At 28.7% G+C, this 13,273-nt stretch overlaps 1 protein-coding gene across 3 annotated transcripts in view; it reads left to right on the top strand.

Moving 5' to 3' along the window:
• The first annotated feature begins 2,729 nt into the window (after positions 1-2,729).
• Positions 2,730-13,273, top strand: part of LOC118199080 (dicarboxylate carrier SLC25A8-like) — a 31,421-nt gene continuing 20,877 nt past the window's right edge. Inside the window, exons 1-4 of one of the 3 annotated variants that reach the window (XM_085820088.1) lie at positions 2,730-2,845; positions 5,904-6,097; positions 8,542-8,732; positions 10,483-10,699. In XM_085820088.1, the coding sequence (XP_085676214.1) occupies positions 8,607-8,732; positions 10,483-10,699 (343 nt within the window). In that variant the 5' untranslated portion in view covers positions 2,730-2,845; positions 5,904-6,097; positions 8,542-8,606. Of the gene's footprint in view, positions 2,846-2,904; positions 3,059-4,654; positions 4,786-5,903; positions 6,098-8,541; positions 8,733-10,482; positions 10,700-13,273 lie in introns of those variants that run through there. The other 2 variants (XM_085820087.1, XM_085820089.1) reach the window with 2 other exon arrangements.

Genomic DNA, 13,273 nt, shown 5'->3' with positions numbered 1-13,273 from the left:
TTTTTAAAAGTATATTTCGAAAATAATGCCGTTATTAGACCATTATTAATAATTAATTTGTAGTAATCTGTTTATCTCTCTGGTGTTATTTCACTACCATTAGAGTGAAATGGATTATTTAGAATACGGCAACGCATTTGAGGTAAACCATTATAAATAACTTATAAATAATTCATTAAATTACTAATCAATAATAAAATTGATTTATTTATTATTTTGGAGTTAATGTTTATATTAAAAATTATTGATTAAAACTAAAGATACGATAGAATTCCTCTTTTTTGAAATTCTCTGCACCTCAAAATTGATTTATTTCCGAGCATTATCTGCCTAAATTCAAAGTATTTTGAAATATATACATCGAATCTTCCATAATCTTTATGCCTTTAACATGGATTGAAGCGTCAACTACAAACTCTAAACTCAACTTCATTCTTTGGCAGCTGCAACTGAGAAATATCTCTTGAATAGCAACACGTCATATGGGCAGTAGAGTATATGCTATGAGCGCTATTCATGCGCATGTAAATGGCAATTCAGGGAGCTGACGCTAAATGTAAAGAATCCAGTATTCGTACGAACTGATAGTTAAATTAATATTCCCTCCACCGACAGGAGCTATTAAGAAACGGGAAATGAAGCGCCTAGGGCCCATTTATACCAACGAAACTTTAAGCGTAGACAACGCGCATGAACTTGACGCTCCCCTAAAGTTAAAAAAAAAAAAAAAAAAAAAAAGTTTGGGCGTGCAATAAATTGAAAAAAAGTAAATTGAGCACCTCTCAATAAATTGAGCACCTCTCAATTTATAACACGAATAAACAGCCTTGAAGATAATGTTTTTAAAAATTTCAAATGAGAAATACTTCTTTAGGCCATGAAAGTAATTCCATTAAAAAGCTGACAAGTTCCCACGCATTTCTTGGGCTCAGAATTCCGCTTAGCACATTTCGAGTATAATTAATGCCTAAAATTTGAAATGTTTGAATAAAAGACAGTGATAAACAAATGTTAAAAGTCTGAAAATACATTTTGAGTGCACTAATTGCTCAAAAATTGATGATTTAAGCCTGATGTTATTATTTGAATTTGATATATGATGTGATATACTACATACTAAAAGGTAGTATTTATTTTCTAAAAAAAAAAAAAAAAAAAAAAAAAAAAAACCTTTTCTGTAAGACATGATTTCTTCCTCGAGTGACGTAACTGGGAGAAAAGCTATTAACATTTTCTCAAAATGGTACGTTTACTACATGGTAAGTGTAAAATTTCCGCTTGTTGCATTTACATTTTCCAATGGTTAACAAGCATATTGTTTGATGATTAATGAAAGTTTTAAATACATAATTATTTATCATATTATATGCTCAATCCGGTAAGAAATTAGCCATTTTGCGGAAGGAAGAATGGTTTTTATGTGCAAGAAAATGAGTGATTTGATAACTTCACCGAGCTTTAACCGAGCTATATGCAAATTGTGTTCGTTGATTTTCGAACAATTCAAAGAACACTAGAGCATGAAGAGGCAAGTTATAAATTTTTACAATTATCTATAATAATGGTATTAAATCTATCTTTAGATTTTAGTAGAATTACCTCATTTCAGAAGGAACCTCCTTGACATAGTTTACCGCAATTCCAGCAACTTTTTAACATTGAAAAATTAGCTGATGTACACAGATTGTTGTACACATCACATGTATTGGTAAATTTTATCCTTAAATTAACTGACGTCATTAGTACATTATTATCCTCGGGGTTATATCAACTTAAAAATTCACAAAATCATTCTTCACGTGAATAGGCATTATTCACATCATAGAAAATATTAGTAGAAGAGAGGTTAAAGATTGACAGTTTAAAGACTGACACGTTAAAAAATTTTCTCAATGTAGAAAATAAAGCTTTAAATATAAATTTTTTGCTTATATCTACCTTAAAGACTCAACAGATTAATGAAATTTCATAAAGTCCATACTAAGTTATAACAGAATCCGAGTTCTAAGGTCGAAAACCAACTAAGCAGAAACATTAAATCAGGGAAAATATCGCATAGAACTCTTGGAGTTTTATTTCAGACCTTAAAAATAAAACTGCTTACAGTATAAAATTTTATATGCTGGAAATTTGGATTTTACTGCAGTTCGAAATACTGAAAAACATAAACAGGCAGTAACTAATAATATGGTGCTGTGACTGAGTGTTGGAAGCCAAGAGTTTGATAGGAGTAAATTCCCCCACTTGGTTTATAAATATCTAGAATCTTTTACATCTGACTATATTCTATCAAAATCTGGCAAATGCAAAAACTGTGCCAGATGAAGCTTTGCTCTATTTCACTCATGCTAATCTAAACCGTCAAAAAAGTGTATCTTTTTTAATTACACTATCTAAAATGAGTTGACTGACCCGAAGTATAGTTGTATCTTCTGAATTCCTTCATATGCTTCATTTCAATACCTTGGCGTACAAAATTTCGGCTTCTTAAAACACCTCTCTGGTTCAATAAATTTAATGTTTATTTTTTGAATTGGCAGTTGAAATGAAAGGTCAGTAGGAAAGGCTTCGACTAGTAAATATTTCTTGGAAAATTTTTGAACAAAAGAATCACAAGCAAACCTTTATCGTGGAAAATAGGCTTCCAAACAAAAACACAGGTTGATAAACAATAACAGTTTTACGTTGTTATTTACTTTGACTTCAACCTCCGTAAAACATTATCTAGGATTATGATTGGCTACTAAGGTCACTCCTTCGAAATGATGCATTCTGATTGGATATTGTTTCCTTATCTCTAAACGGAGACTTTACTGTGTTGCAGAATTCAATGGAAAAAGAGCGAGTGAGTATTGTGAAATTTTCTCTGTGTCTACTCGTTTTTTTTTCTTTTTAAAATTTTGTTATCAGCTGACGCGGGAGTCATATATATTATAGGTCTCTTTGAGCCGCAGGTTACTCTGTCGTGTTATATGTATTTCATTGTTATTCGAAACGAAATATTTTGTTTCTTTTGAGCTTGAACTTCCATGATTAATTATTTAAGCAATCTGCCGTGGTATATATTTATTCTACTTTAATAATATATTTATGTTTTGTTTAGTTTTAAAACTTTAATTGTTCATATCCTTAATGCATTTTATTTTAATATCTTTTAAAAATATACTACCTTACGAATCTCGACTAAAATATTATCTAGTAAATATTGCAGAAGATGACTCTTCCACAACCTGTATTTTATCTTTTAAGCGTTCAGAAATAGCAGATTCACACATGAATATATGCGTGAAAAAAAAAAAAAACTCTGAATTCTGTGAAACATTTTTCTGTTGATGCTGTATGTGAAAAAGTCGCTATTCTGTTATATTAAATATTTTCATAAGTGGTATAGAATTTCCACTAATTAAATTGCTGTTTTGTAATTATTTTAACTTCAAACTAAAGTAGTATTTTGCGTATAACATAAGATGCAGTTGCATGCAATCTGGAAATTTTTTTTTGTAATTTGTATGAATATGCTAAGAATATTTCAAAACCTCTCATTCTCTCCCCCCTTTCACATTTTCGTTCTCTCTCTCTTTTTTTTTTTTTTTTTATTTTTTTTTTAATAGCTATTTTTTGATGCAACAGTATCTTTAAAAGTTATATCAATTGCTTATTTAAAATTAATGAGTTCTTTATAAATTAATAAATTTAAACTTAATGAATTTTGTCCATAGTAGTAAATATGTTGGCCGTATCTCAACTGTGATATATAATTGAATAAAAAAAAGGAAGTATATTTTATTAAAGTGCTTGCATCTGTATAATACTGGCTCTAATTTATGGTATATGAAAGCTGATGTATTTTGTCTGTAAATTGCATTGTATTTGATTTTAATCCACATTTAAAATATATACAAAATGCATGTGTAATGATATAATAATACAGAAATAAATCATCTATATTTGAGTTTTGCATTTTTAATTGATTAAGAATTAATTTTAGATTATTCCTTTCATATAAATAGATATTACATTAAAGAGTTTTTTATTTTTAATGTTACATTTATATAACATTAAAAAGTATGAAATTTACTATTTTGCTGCTGAGTATATATAAAAATGAAAACTTCCATTGCAATTTTGCTAAATAAGCTTAAATTACATTTTAAAATTTAGCTATTCATCAAAATTTCAATTAAGGGAAAGTTGTAAGTATCTGTAATGCTTTAAATCTTATAAATTCAGTTTAATTGCTTGCTTGATTACCATATAGAGGTAGATATTAAATTTCTCCATTGCATTTTATAGTTTACTTTCTCATTAAATATTTGAAGTAAAATTTTACATGTTTTTATTTATTTATTATTTTAACTAACTGTAAAATTTATTTTTAAGCTAGAACTCTTTTTATGCTTGTTTTTATTTGTAAATTGTTCTGATTCTTGGCATTCATCAAGGCATTGTAAAAGTACATTGCACTTTAGTTCATGATTGCATAATAAATGCAGATTAGTGTATTGTAAAGTAATTATGGAAAGAAGGAAGTTTTTTTGAACTTCTGCCATGTTCTGTTACACAAATGCTTAAATAAGTTTTCTTCCCTATCACTTTCTGTTTCTTTCACTGAATTCTTAAAATAGAAATTGGCATGATCTAAATTTCTACAAGTCTTAAATTTCCACTCTCCCTTCATGACACAGTTGCTTAATTGCCTCTGTAGTTGTAAGGAATAAGTTATGGTATTAACTTGATCATTGTTTCATCGGTTTGATAAGAGAATTTGTAAAAGTCTTTGACTTTGTAAGAAAATTTCTTCCTTATTGATAAATAAAATTAAGTTCATTGTTCTCATATATTATGTTTTCCCTCTATTATCAAAATTTCTGATTGCTTATTTACTATAATATTTATTTGTTTAGCTTTTATATCCAAGTTAAAATCAGAAAATAAGTAGTTGCTGCCCTTTTCATTTTTAGATTATATTTAATATTCTGAGAAAGATGACAATAATTTAAATAATTTTATGAAAATTATATTTTTTGCTTATCATAAATAGCATTCTTTATGATATTCTTTATTTTGTCATTCTTTAATTAATGTAGATTTTTAAGCATATGTAACTATTAAACATTTCACCTGATTAATAACAGATCTGAAAATTAGCATATAAAATTATATATACTAATGCAGTATCCCTAGACATGTCTGATTATTAGGCTGTAATCTTAAAGTTAATTTTTTTCCATGTTATCGTTTCAGTATACTGTAATTAGTAAAATTTTTCTTCTGGTGGTCATTTCTCTGAATCTAATGATTATAATTAATTTTTATTTTTATCTCTTTCAAGTATTTATTTGTCCAAAGTTATTTACAGCTTCTTTCTTTAATTAAAACAGTTATAACGTATAGATGAACTGTTGAAAAATAATTTTGTTCTATAAATCATCAGAATTAAGTATCTTGTAGTGCTGATTAAGACAAGTTAAATTTTAATTAAATTCAGTTTCTAAATAATACTTTGTTAAATAAAAAGTGTTAACCATCTTTAATTTATTTTCATTAATTATTTATTTCTAATATGTTTCATTTCATTAGTATGAAAAGTACACATGCACAATTTTTTTAACAAAAATTTGTAGAATGAAAAAACAATATATTTGTGTATTTTAAAACCTATTTAAAGTGATATATATATAAGGTGGTATGGTTAAAATTTTATCTGAAGAAAACATAAATTGGATTTAGCTGAAATTTTCTTATGTAATTATGAAACATATCTTTTTAATTATTATTCATAAATCTAAATTTTCTTGACTTACAAATTTATTTGATGGCAAATAAGTATCTTTCTAGTTATTTTAAATATATGAAATTTTTATTATGAAGTACAACTTTAATTCCATGTGACCTCTTTTCAGATTGTTATTATGAACGACGAAAGTCACCGAACAAAACTGAAAAAACATCTAGTCAGTCGTGGAGCTGAAATTCCAGTACACTGGAGTAGTAAAGCTCGGGATATTTTTAATTTGTATAGTAGTATGAGAGTGAGTTGATTTAAGTTCTTCCTTACGGCAGTCATCAATACCAAGCAGCTACCAACAAGTTTAATGTAAGTTATAATTTTTATATGTGCTAAATGGATGTCGTGAGGATTTTATATGATGCACTAAACAGAATTTTATAGATGTATTAAAACGGGCCCAATATTATTCTGCTTTCATTTTATATGTGTATTAGGATCATAATTTTATTTTATCATAAAACTGTAAGGAGCAATATAAATGTGTAAAATATCAAAGTATTTAATTTTGCTGGAAAAAAGATTTGCTATGGGATGTTATTTTAGGCAAATAGAAATCCAGATTTTATCTAGAATGTCTTAAGATGTAGAAATAAATTGGAATTTTATGTACCTGATGTGTTTTAGATTTTATCTAGAAGAAATTACTATATTTTTCAGTTTCTGGATTTTAACGCAATGCCTTATTGTATAAAACCTCAAATTTCACTTGGTATCGTGGACTTCCGGTGTTTTCTACTTGATTGTCAGTGCAAGCATTTCTCCAATAAGATTATTCTTTCTAACAGTTTTCAGCACTATCATATTTATAAGATCATTGCATCAAAATCCTTGAAAAATTGTAGAATTCAGTACTTTCTGATTATCTATACCCTCCTGTGAAAAACTGACAACTTGTTGTGACTATTTTTCACCAAGCTTATACTCGAAAGGCAATAGTCATTTTTAAAATTTGAGCACATTTAAGAATTCCATAAAAGACCATAATAAAATAAAATTTAAAAATAACAAGGAACACTTGACTTTTTCAAGAAATACTTAAGCAGTTTATTTTATTTTTGGTGTTTTTGTTGTTCTCCTGTATCTCCTTGGATGTTTTCATTATATATATATATATAAATATTATATATATATATATAAAAACAGAGAATAGCACAAATTTGGCATTGCACACGGTTATTTTTCCCATGTGCCTAAAGATATGTTTTCAATATAAAAGGAAATCAAAGAATTGCAAAAATTTCAGTCCATAGTCATTTTAGAAGTCAATGGAATGCAAATTCTTTCATTCTCTACTGTTGGACAAAAGTCCAAATTTCTGAAGAAATGCTACACTTTTTCATTAGCCGCCAAACTCTTCAATTCACTTACAGTTCCTTACACGGACAAAAAATCTTGATGCAAAAACAAACACTAATCAGAAAAAATGACTGTCAAATTGTAGCTGGGAAATTCTGGACTCATCTATTGCTACATGCATATGCTTTTCTGGATTGACATATAAATACATTTTGGCCACATAGTGCAAGACTTCGTGAATACTTTTGAGTTATTGACTAAATCCATGAAAAACACAATGTTGTTGCTTTGCTAATTTTACTTTTCAAGAAGTTGTGGATAATCAAAAATAATTGAGAATTCTTAAATTATCATTCACACATATTCTTGCACATAACCTGTGTGAATAGATGGAATGCCAAGAAAAAGGAAACTTACATAGCAGGAAAAGAATATTTTACATAGTTTTGCAAGAAATCCTAATCTGCTCAAAATCTTCATTTTAGATTGCATTATCATCAACTGTGCAAAAATCTAAAGAACTTCTGATTTCCCTTAGTAAATTTTCATAGATGCTGAAATCAATATTTGCCGTCACATCCATTTTCTGTTCACTTGCAAAAATTAAATTGCAAAGATTTCAGTATCACAGCAATCAGATTAAAACAATAAATTAATTAGTCAATTTTACTAATATTACATACTGCTGACTTTATTATAAATATAATTATTATTATCCTCAAAGTGATTAGAGTCTCTTAAGTGATTTGAAACTCTTAATAATTGTAATTAGTGTATGTATCAAAATGAATGTGAACAGAGTTATGATTGAATATGAAAATGAGTGATAAGTTATTTTGTTAATTGAATATTTTAACTGTAAAATATTTTATCAGATGACACTTGTAAGTTTATTTTTTATTACTTTAAATGTCCATTTCACTTTTCAAATTGTTGCCACCAAATATTATCACCTTGTGTTATATTTAAAGAAATTAAATAATGAAGAATCTGCATAAATGCATATATGTTTCTTGCATAGTGATAAAACAACGGTACCTATAGCCATCAAATTTTGAAAAACGTAATCCTGCACCGAATATGGGCATTTGGAAGCTGTAATTTGGAATCTGGAATTTGTTTTATTATTGATTTCATATTTTGTAACGCTTGAACGAATTTTTTATTAACAAACTCGATGCTTTCAAAGTGAGCAATGGCAACACTGTACGAAAAAAGCATTTTTATCTCCAGTGCACGAGATTGTGTATTGGAAATTCTAAAGTTATGCTCATTTTAAAATTATTTTGTGATATTTTTGTTGGATTGAATTTGGTTTAAGTGCAAAGGACATGATATGCAATTTAGGTAACACATAAAACATTAAAAAAATGCTCATTTGGGCATAATGTAAAATCTGAAAGCTTTCAGATTTTTTTAGGCGTGTTTTTAATTTATGTATTTTTTGTTTTCAGTTACTACAACAATAGGAATTGTGAGTTTCTTCATATCTTAAAATTTTTAAAAGAATTTGAGCAGAATGGTTGGTTTGCCAGCTCTACGTCAAGAGCCTTCTGTGGGTGTGAAATTTGTAAGTGCCGGAACTGCTGCATGTATTGCAGACATCATAACATTTCCTCTGGATGTTGCAAAAGTGAGATTACAGGTAACAAAAAGACTATGAATTGTTCATTATTTCTTCTGCGTAAAGATGTTTCACAGATGTCATAAAATGAGATTTTACTAAAATATTTCCATGTTAAGCAAAACTATAATGCAATCTCCCTGTCATTTTTCTCATTCAAAAAATGTCTTTTTTCCCATTTCTCTCCCTTTTATTTATTTATTTTGTGTGTGTGTATGTGTGTTTTTGTAAAGTGGAATTTCTGAGTTATAGTCATTTGAATATGATGCTTTGTTCTGGGTACTTACGTATTAACGCAACCAGGCCAAAATTCGCATAAATCGCCAAATTTGGCGATCCTACTTACGGCAACCCTACGTGTTATACATAGTTTTTCGTAAAGAAATTATTTTTCTTACTTGTTAGATTGAATGCCCTGAAATACTTTAATTGCTTTTTTGAAGAAGTACTTTTTTGGTTACTGTACCTAACAGAAGCGCCGTTACCCTCATGGAAAAAATTTGCGAAAATATCAAGGAATGAAGCATCATTTATTCGGGTTGCTGGAAAGGATACAAGGTACTTGCGTATTATCGCAACCAGGTTGGCGCTATTTGTAAGTTTGAGTAAAAAAGTATGAATAGAAAGAAAATGTACATTTATTAATTACAGATAATTTTTAATACAGTTTTTTTATATTATTTTGTTTTAAAATATAAAATAGCAATTAAACCCTTCCGGTTTCGAATTTGAATAAGTTGCAGAATTATTTTTTCGGCGGAAATCTTTTGGCTGTTGCTTTTAGCACTGATTGAAAACCGTTTTCGCCATTAACAGCTTGAGGTTGGCGCCATATAAATTCGATAAGGTATGAGTCAAAATGATGACGGTCTGTTCCTCTCTGTTTTTTGTTGCGCCATTTGGCTGAGCCCCATATGCGCTCTACATGTTGTGTGTGAACGCCCGTGTTGGGATCCACAAAGTTATATTTGTGATTAACAGTTCCATGCAGAAATCCAGCATTTTCGAACTCATCCTTTCCAGCAATCCGAATAAATGATGCTTCCTTCCTTGATATTTTCGCAAATTTTTTCCATGAGGGTAACGGCACTTCTGTTAGGTACAGTAACCAAAAAAGTCCTTCTTTTCTCTTTAAATTCCGCCGAAAACCCATTGCTGTGGTAGTACACGCCCAGTGTTATTTTTTTTTTTTTTACAAATAAACTTTCGTCTATTTCCACACACGTAGGGTTGCTGTAAGTAGGGTCGCCAAATTTGTCGATTTATGCGAATTTTGGCCTGGTTGCGTTAATATGCAAGTACCTTGTTTGGTAATAGGCTGAAGATTTCGTATATTTCCAATTTATGAGCTATACATTTATAGTAAACTTTCGTGTTGGCCTGAGAAGTTTAATTTCTTTTCAATAACATTACTGCTTAAAAAAAAAAAAAAAAATAAAAAAAAAAAAAAAAATTGTAAAGTTTCTAAAATTTGAGAGAGTTTACTATATTTGTAATTTAACAATTGGCAAAACTCGGGCATTATTTGATATTGATTTTAAGGGAAGCCACCAATGCATATTAGAAAGTCATGCAATAAATGCATCATTGAACATCTTCAAATAGCATTAAATCTTTTCATTTAAAATCAATATACAAAATTAAATATTAGTTATTAAAAGGATGAATTCAATTCACACATCCACTTTATAAATTTATTTATAATTCTTTCCATATTATTTAGTATCTGTGTTACTGTTAACATTATTCTGAAGTTTGATGTCTTTTACAGATACAAGGTGAAGGTACTGTACCTGTCAAATCACATCTTGTCAAGGCTGGCCTTTCATCTAATAAAGGCATGTTTGGAATGATAGTTCATATTGTGAAAAAAGAAGGTCCAAAAAGCTTGTATAATGGCCTTTGTGCAGGCCTGCAGCGACAAATGTGTTTTGCTTCAGTGCGAATAGGATTGTATGATTCTGTGAAGAATCATTACAGTGCTTTAGGTTTGTTTATATACTATATTTCTGTAGTAGAGTTTTTTGTGTTGTAATAACTTCATAAAGAAGTAGTGTATGAAAAGTTCATATTTTTTCAATATTTAAAAAGCAGTGACTGTATGAATGAAGTAATTTCTTTAACAGCCGTTTACTATAATATAATTTTCTACTTCTAATTAACTGTTTTCACATTATACTTCATAGAATTATCAAAATGGTGTAATATAATAAAAACTGTAGTTTCCTTAACACTTCAAGTGTAATATAATACAAACTGAAGTCTCTTATCCATGTTAGGTTAAATTATATGCATAATACCATAATTCCATATGATCTAAAATAGCAATATACCAAATCTGCAGAAAATCTACATGAATACTGTATAATACATGTTCTCACATGGGTAGTATGAATTCTGCTAAAATATGTTAAAGATTAGGAAGATGCCACACGTACTGATATAATTTGAAACAACTGTGGAATTTTATGACAGCTATTCACTATAAAATAATAAAAGATAATTTCAAAGAAAGTTTTAAAATAAATAAGATGTATTACAAACTTTCATTTTAACCTCCTAAAGTAAGATAAAACATCCTTGCCAAAGAAGGAATTATGTTGAGATGAACGCTTGCAGGAATACACTTACTAGAATATCATGGGTTTTTTTTTTTTTTTTTTTACTTTAAACAATTGCACATATTATATGTATAATACATGTTCCAAAATAAATATAAATGGCAATACATTTTCCCCTCATTTTTAAGTACCATTGAATTTAATAAGATGTTTAAAGGAAACTTTAACATTATAATAGACTGTATATAACAATATAATCCATAAAAATCTCCATAACTGCGTATTTAATCCAAATTCATTGCAGTCTTTCATTTTATTTAGTGTAGCAAAAGCTTGTGGATGTCAGAGGTTTGAACCAAAAGTTTGAGGCATATTTTTGGTTGATTTCTTCTTATCTTTGAACATTATTAAAAAAGGAGCATTTATATTAGCAACTGTGATTTAAAACATCATGTAAAATAATTAGTGTACTTACTGTAGCAAATCATTATGGAAATGATAAAAGGTTTCTAACTCTTTTTAAATTTTGATCTTCTATCAGCCCTTTCCTATTTTAAATGTGATTTTTTGGTTATTTCAGAACCATATTTTTGTGTATTTTAGATGAACTTTTCAGTGAGAGAGTGGGAGAATGTGTAGCTTTTGTCTGATTGTTCAAGTGATATATCAAAATAATAATAATTAGTTTAAAAGTAGGCTAACCAGTTATTCATATTAAAGGAACAAGTCGGAAGATGCCGGTTTAAGTATAATTTGCATTCAACTAGTATGTAAGATAAAGTTTGAGATAAAGACTAATTTATTCTTGCTTTTTACGTACATCTTATGCTGAGCTTTGTTTTAGAAATCACTATTGCTTTTGTATTTACTTCAACATAAAACAGTACATACTTATTTAAGCAGCCATCTTTCCACAATTTGACAGTTTTTTTTACCAATGAAAAAGTAAACTTATCAAATGCTAGTTGATGGTTTTTGAGAATTTATTTAGAAGACACCCACGTTATCATTATTTATCATAAATTGGCAGACATTATAAACATATGAAAAAGAAAATTTAATTTACAAATTTTAAAAATTAAGTAAGGATTATGTGAAACATTAAAAAAATCAAACACTAACTCTCTTCTCCAAATCTTTAAAAAAAGTAAAACACCCTCTTCTCTAAATCTTTCTGTATTTTTGGGGGGTGGATGGGCTCTGTTATTCTTCTCAAGTACCCAATGATCTGTTTTTGCTTAAAAAAACTTCAGAGAATTGCAGAGACTCTGCATTGTACAGACCTCAGCAACACTGGCTGCTATCTACCAAATGCATATTCTCGATGTTGCCTTAAGAGATTTTGTGGCAAAATTCTGTACTCTTTCAAAAACTTCATTGTGGGTTTTTTCAGTCATTGGCAAACTCCACTAGCTCATGATCTACAATTAAGTTTAAGATGAAAAATATCACAATATATTTTTTAAAACCATTGAAACTTGGAATGCAGGGGAAAAGAATAAGAAAAAGGCATTGTTGCTTGACTAAAGGATTGTTATGAGCAAGATAGCCTGAAGAATGGCTATGCACATGGTTGCGCGATTTTGGCAGATTCTGAAAATTTAGTAACTTCTTCTAAGGTGGTTGTATAACACATAAGTACCCATAAAATTTCTCTGATTTGCATAGTGCTTCAGGATCACTCATCTCATCTTCTAAATAGACATGACTGGAGAGCACACATACATAGTTTGCTAGAAGTTTGTAGTGTGGTTTTCTGCACTTGCACTTACCTATTTTGCACTTTACTACTATTTCAAAGGGATTAAAAGAGATAAGATTTAGATGTACTCTTTAATAACAGTTGAATTAGTAATGTAAATGCTCCAAAGATTGGGATTTAAATCCATACTTAACATTATTAAGACATTTTTTGAGAGATTGTTATAACATATTTGTCATCAAATGAGTCAATTGAAGCAAAATATGCTCTATTGGTGAGCTTTGTTGTGATGTGAAATT

This window comes from Stegodyphus dumicola, chromosome 7 (genome assembly GCF_044657685.1).
Source record: "Stegodyphus dumicola isolate Sdum_Otavi_A_Nest chromosome 7, ASM4465768v1".
In the NCBI taxonomy this organism is placed as follows: domain Eukaryota; kingdom Metazoa; phylum Arthropoda; class Arachnida; order Araneae; family Eresidae; genus Stegodyphus; species Stegodyphus dumicola.
Note: the sequence above shows the minus strand (reverse complement) of the source record. Positions and strands in the feature narration are given on the sequence as shown.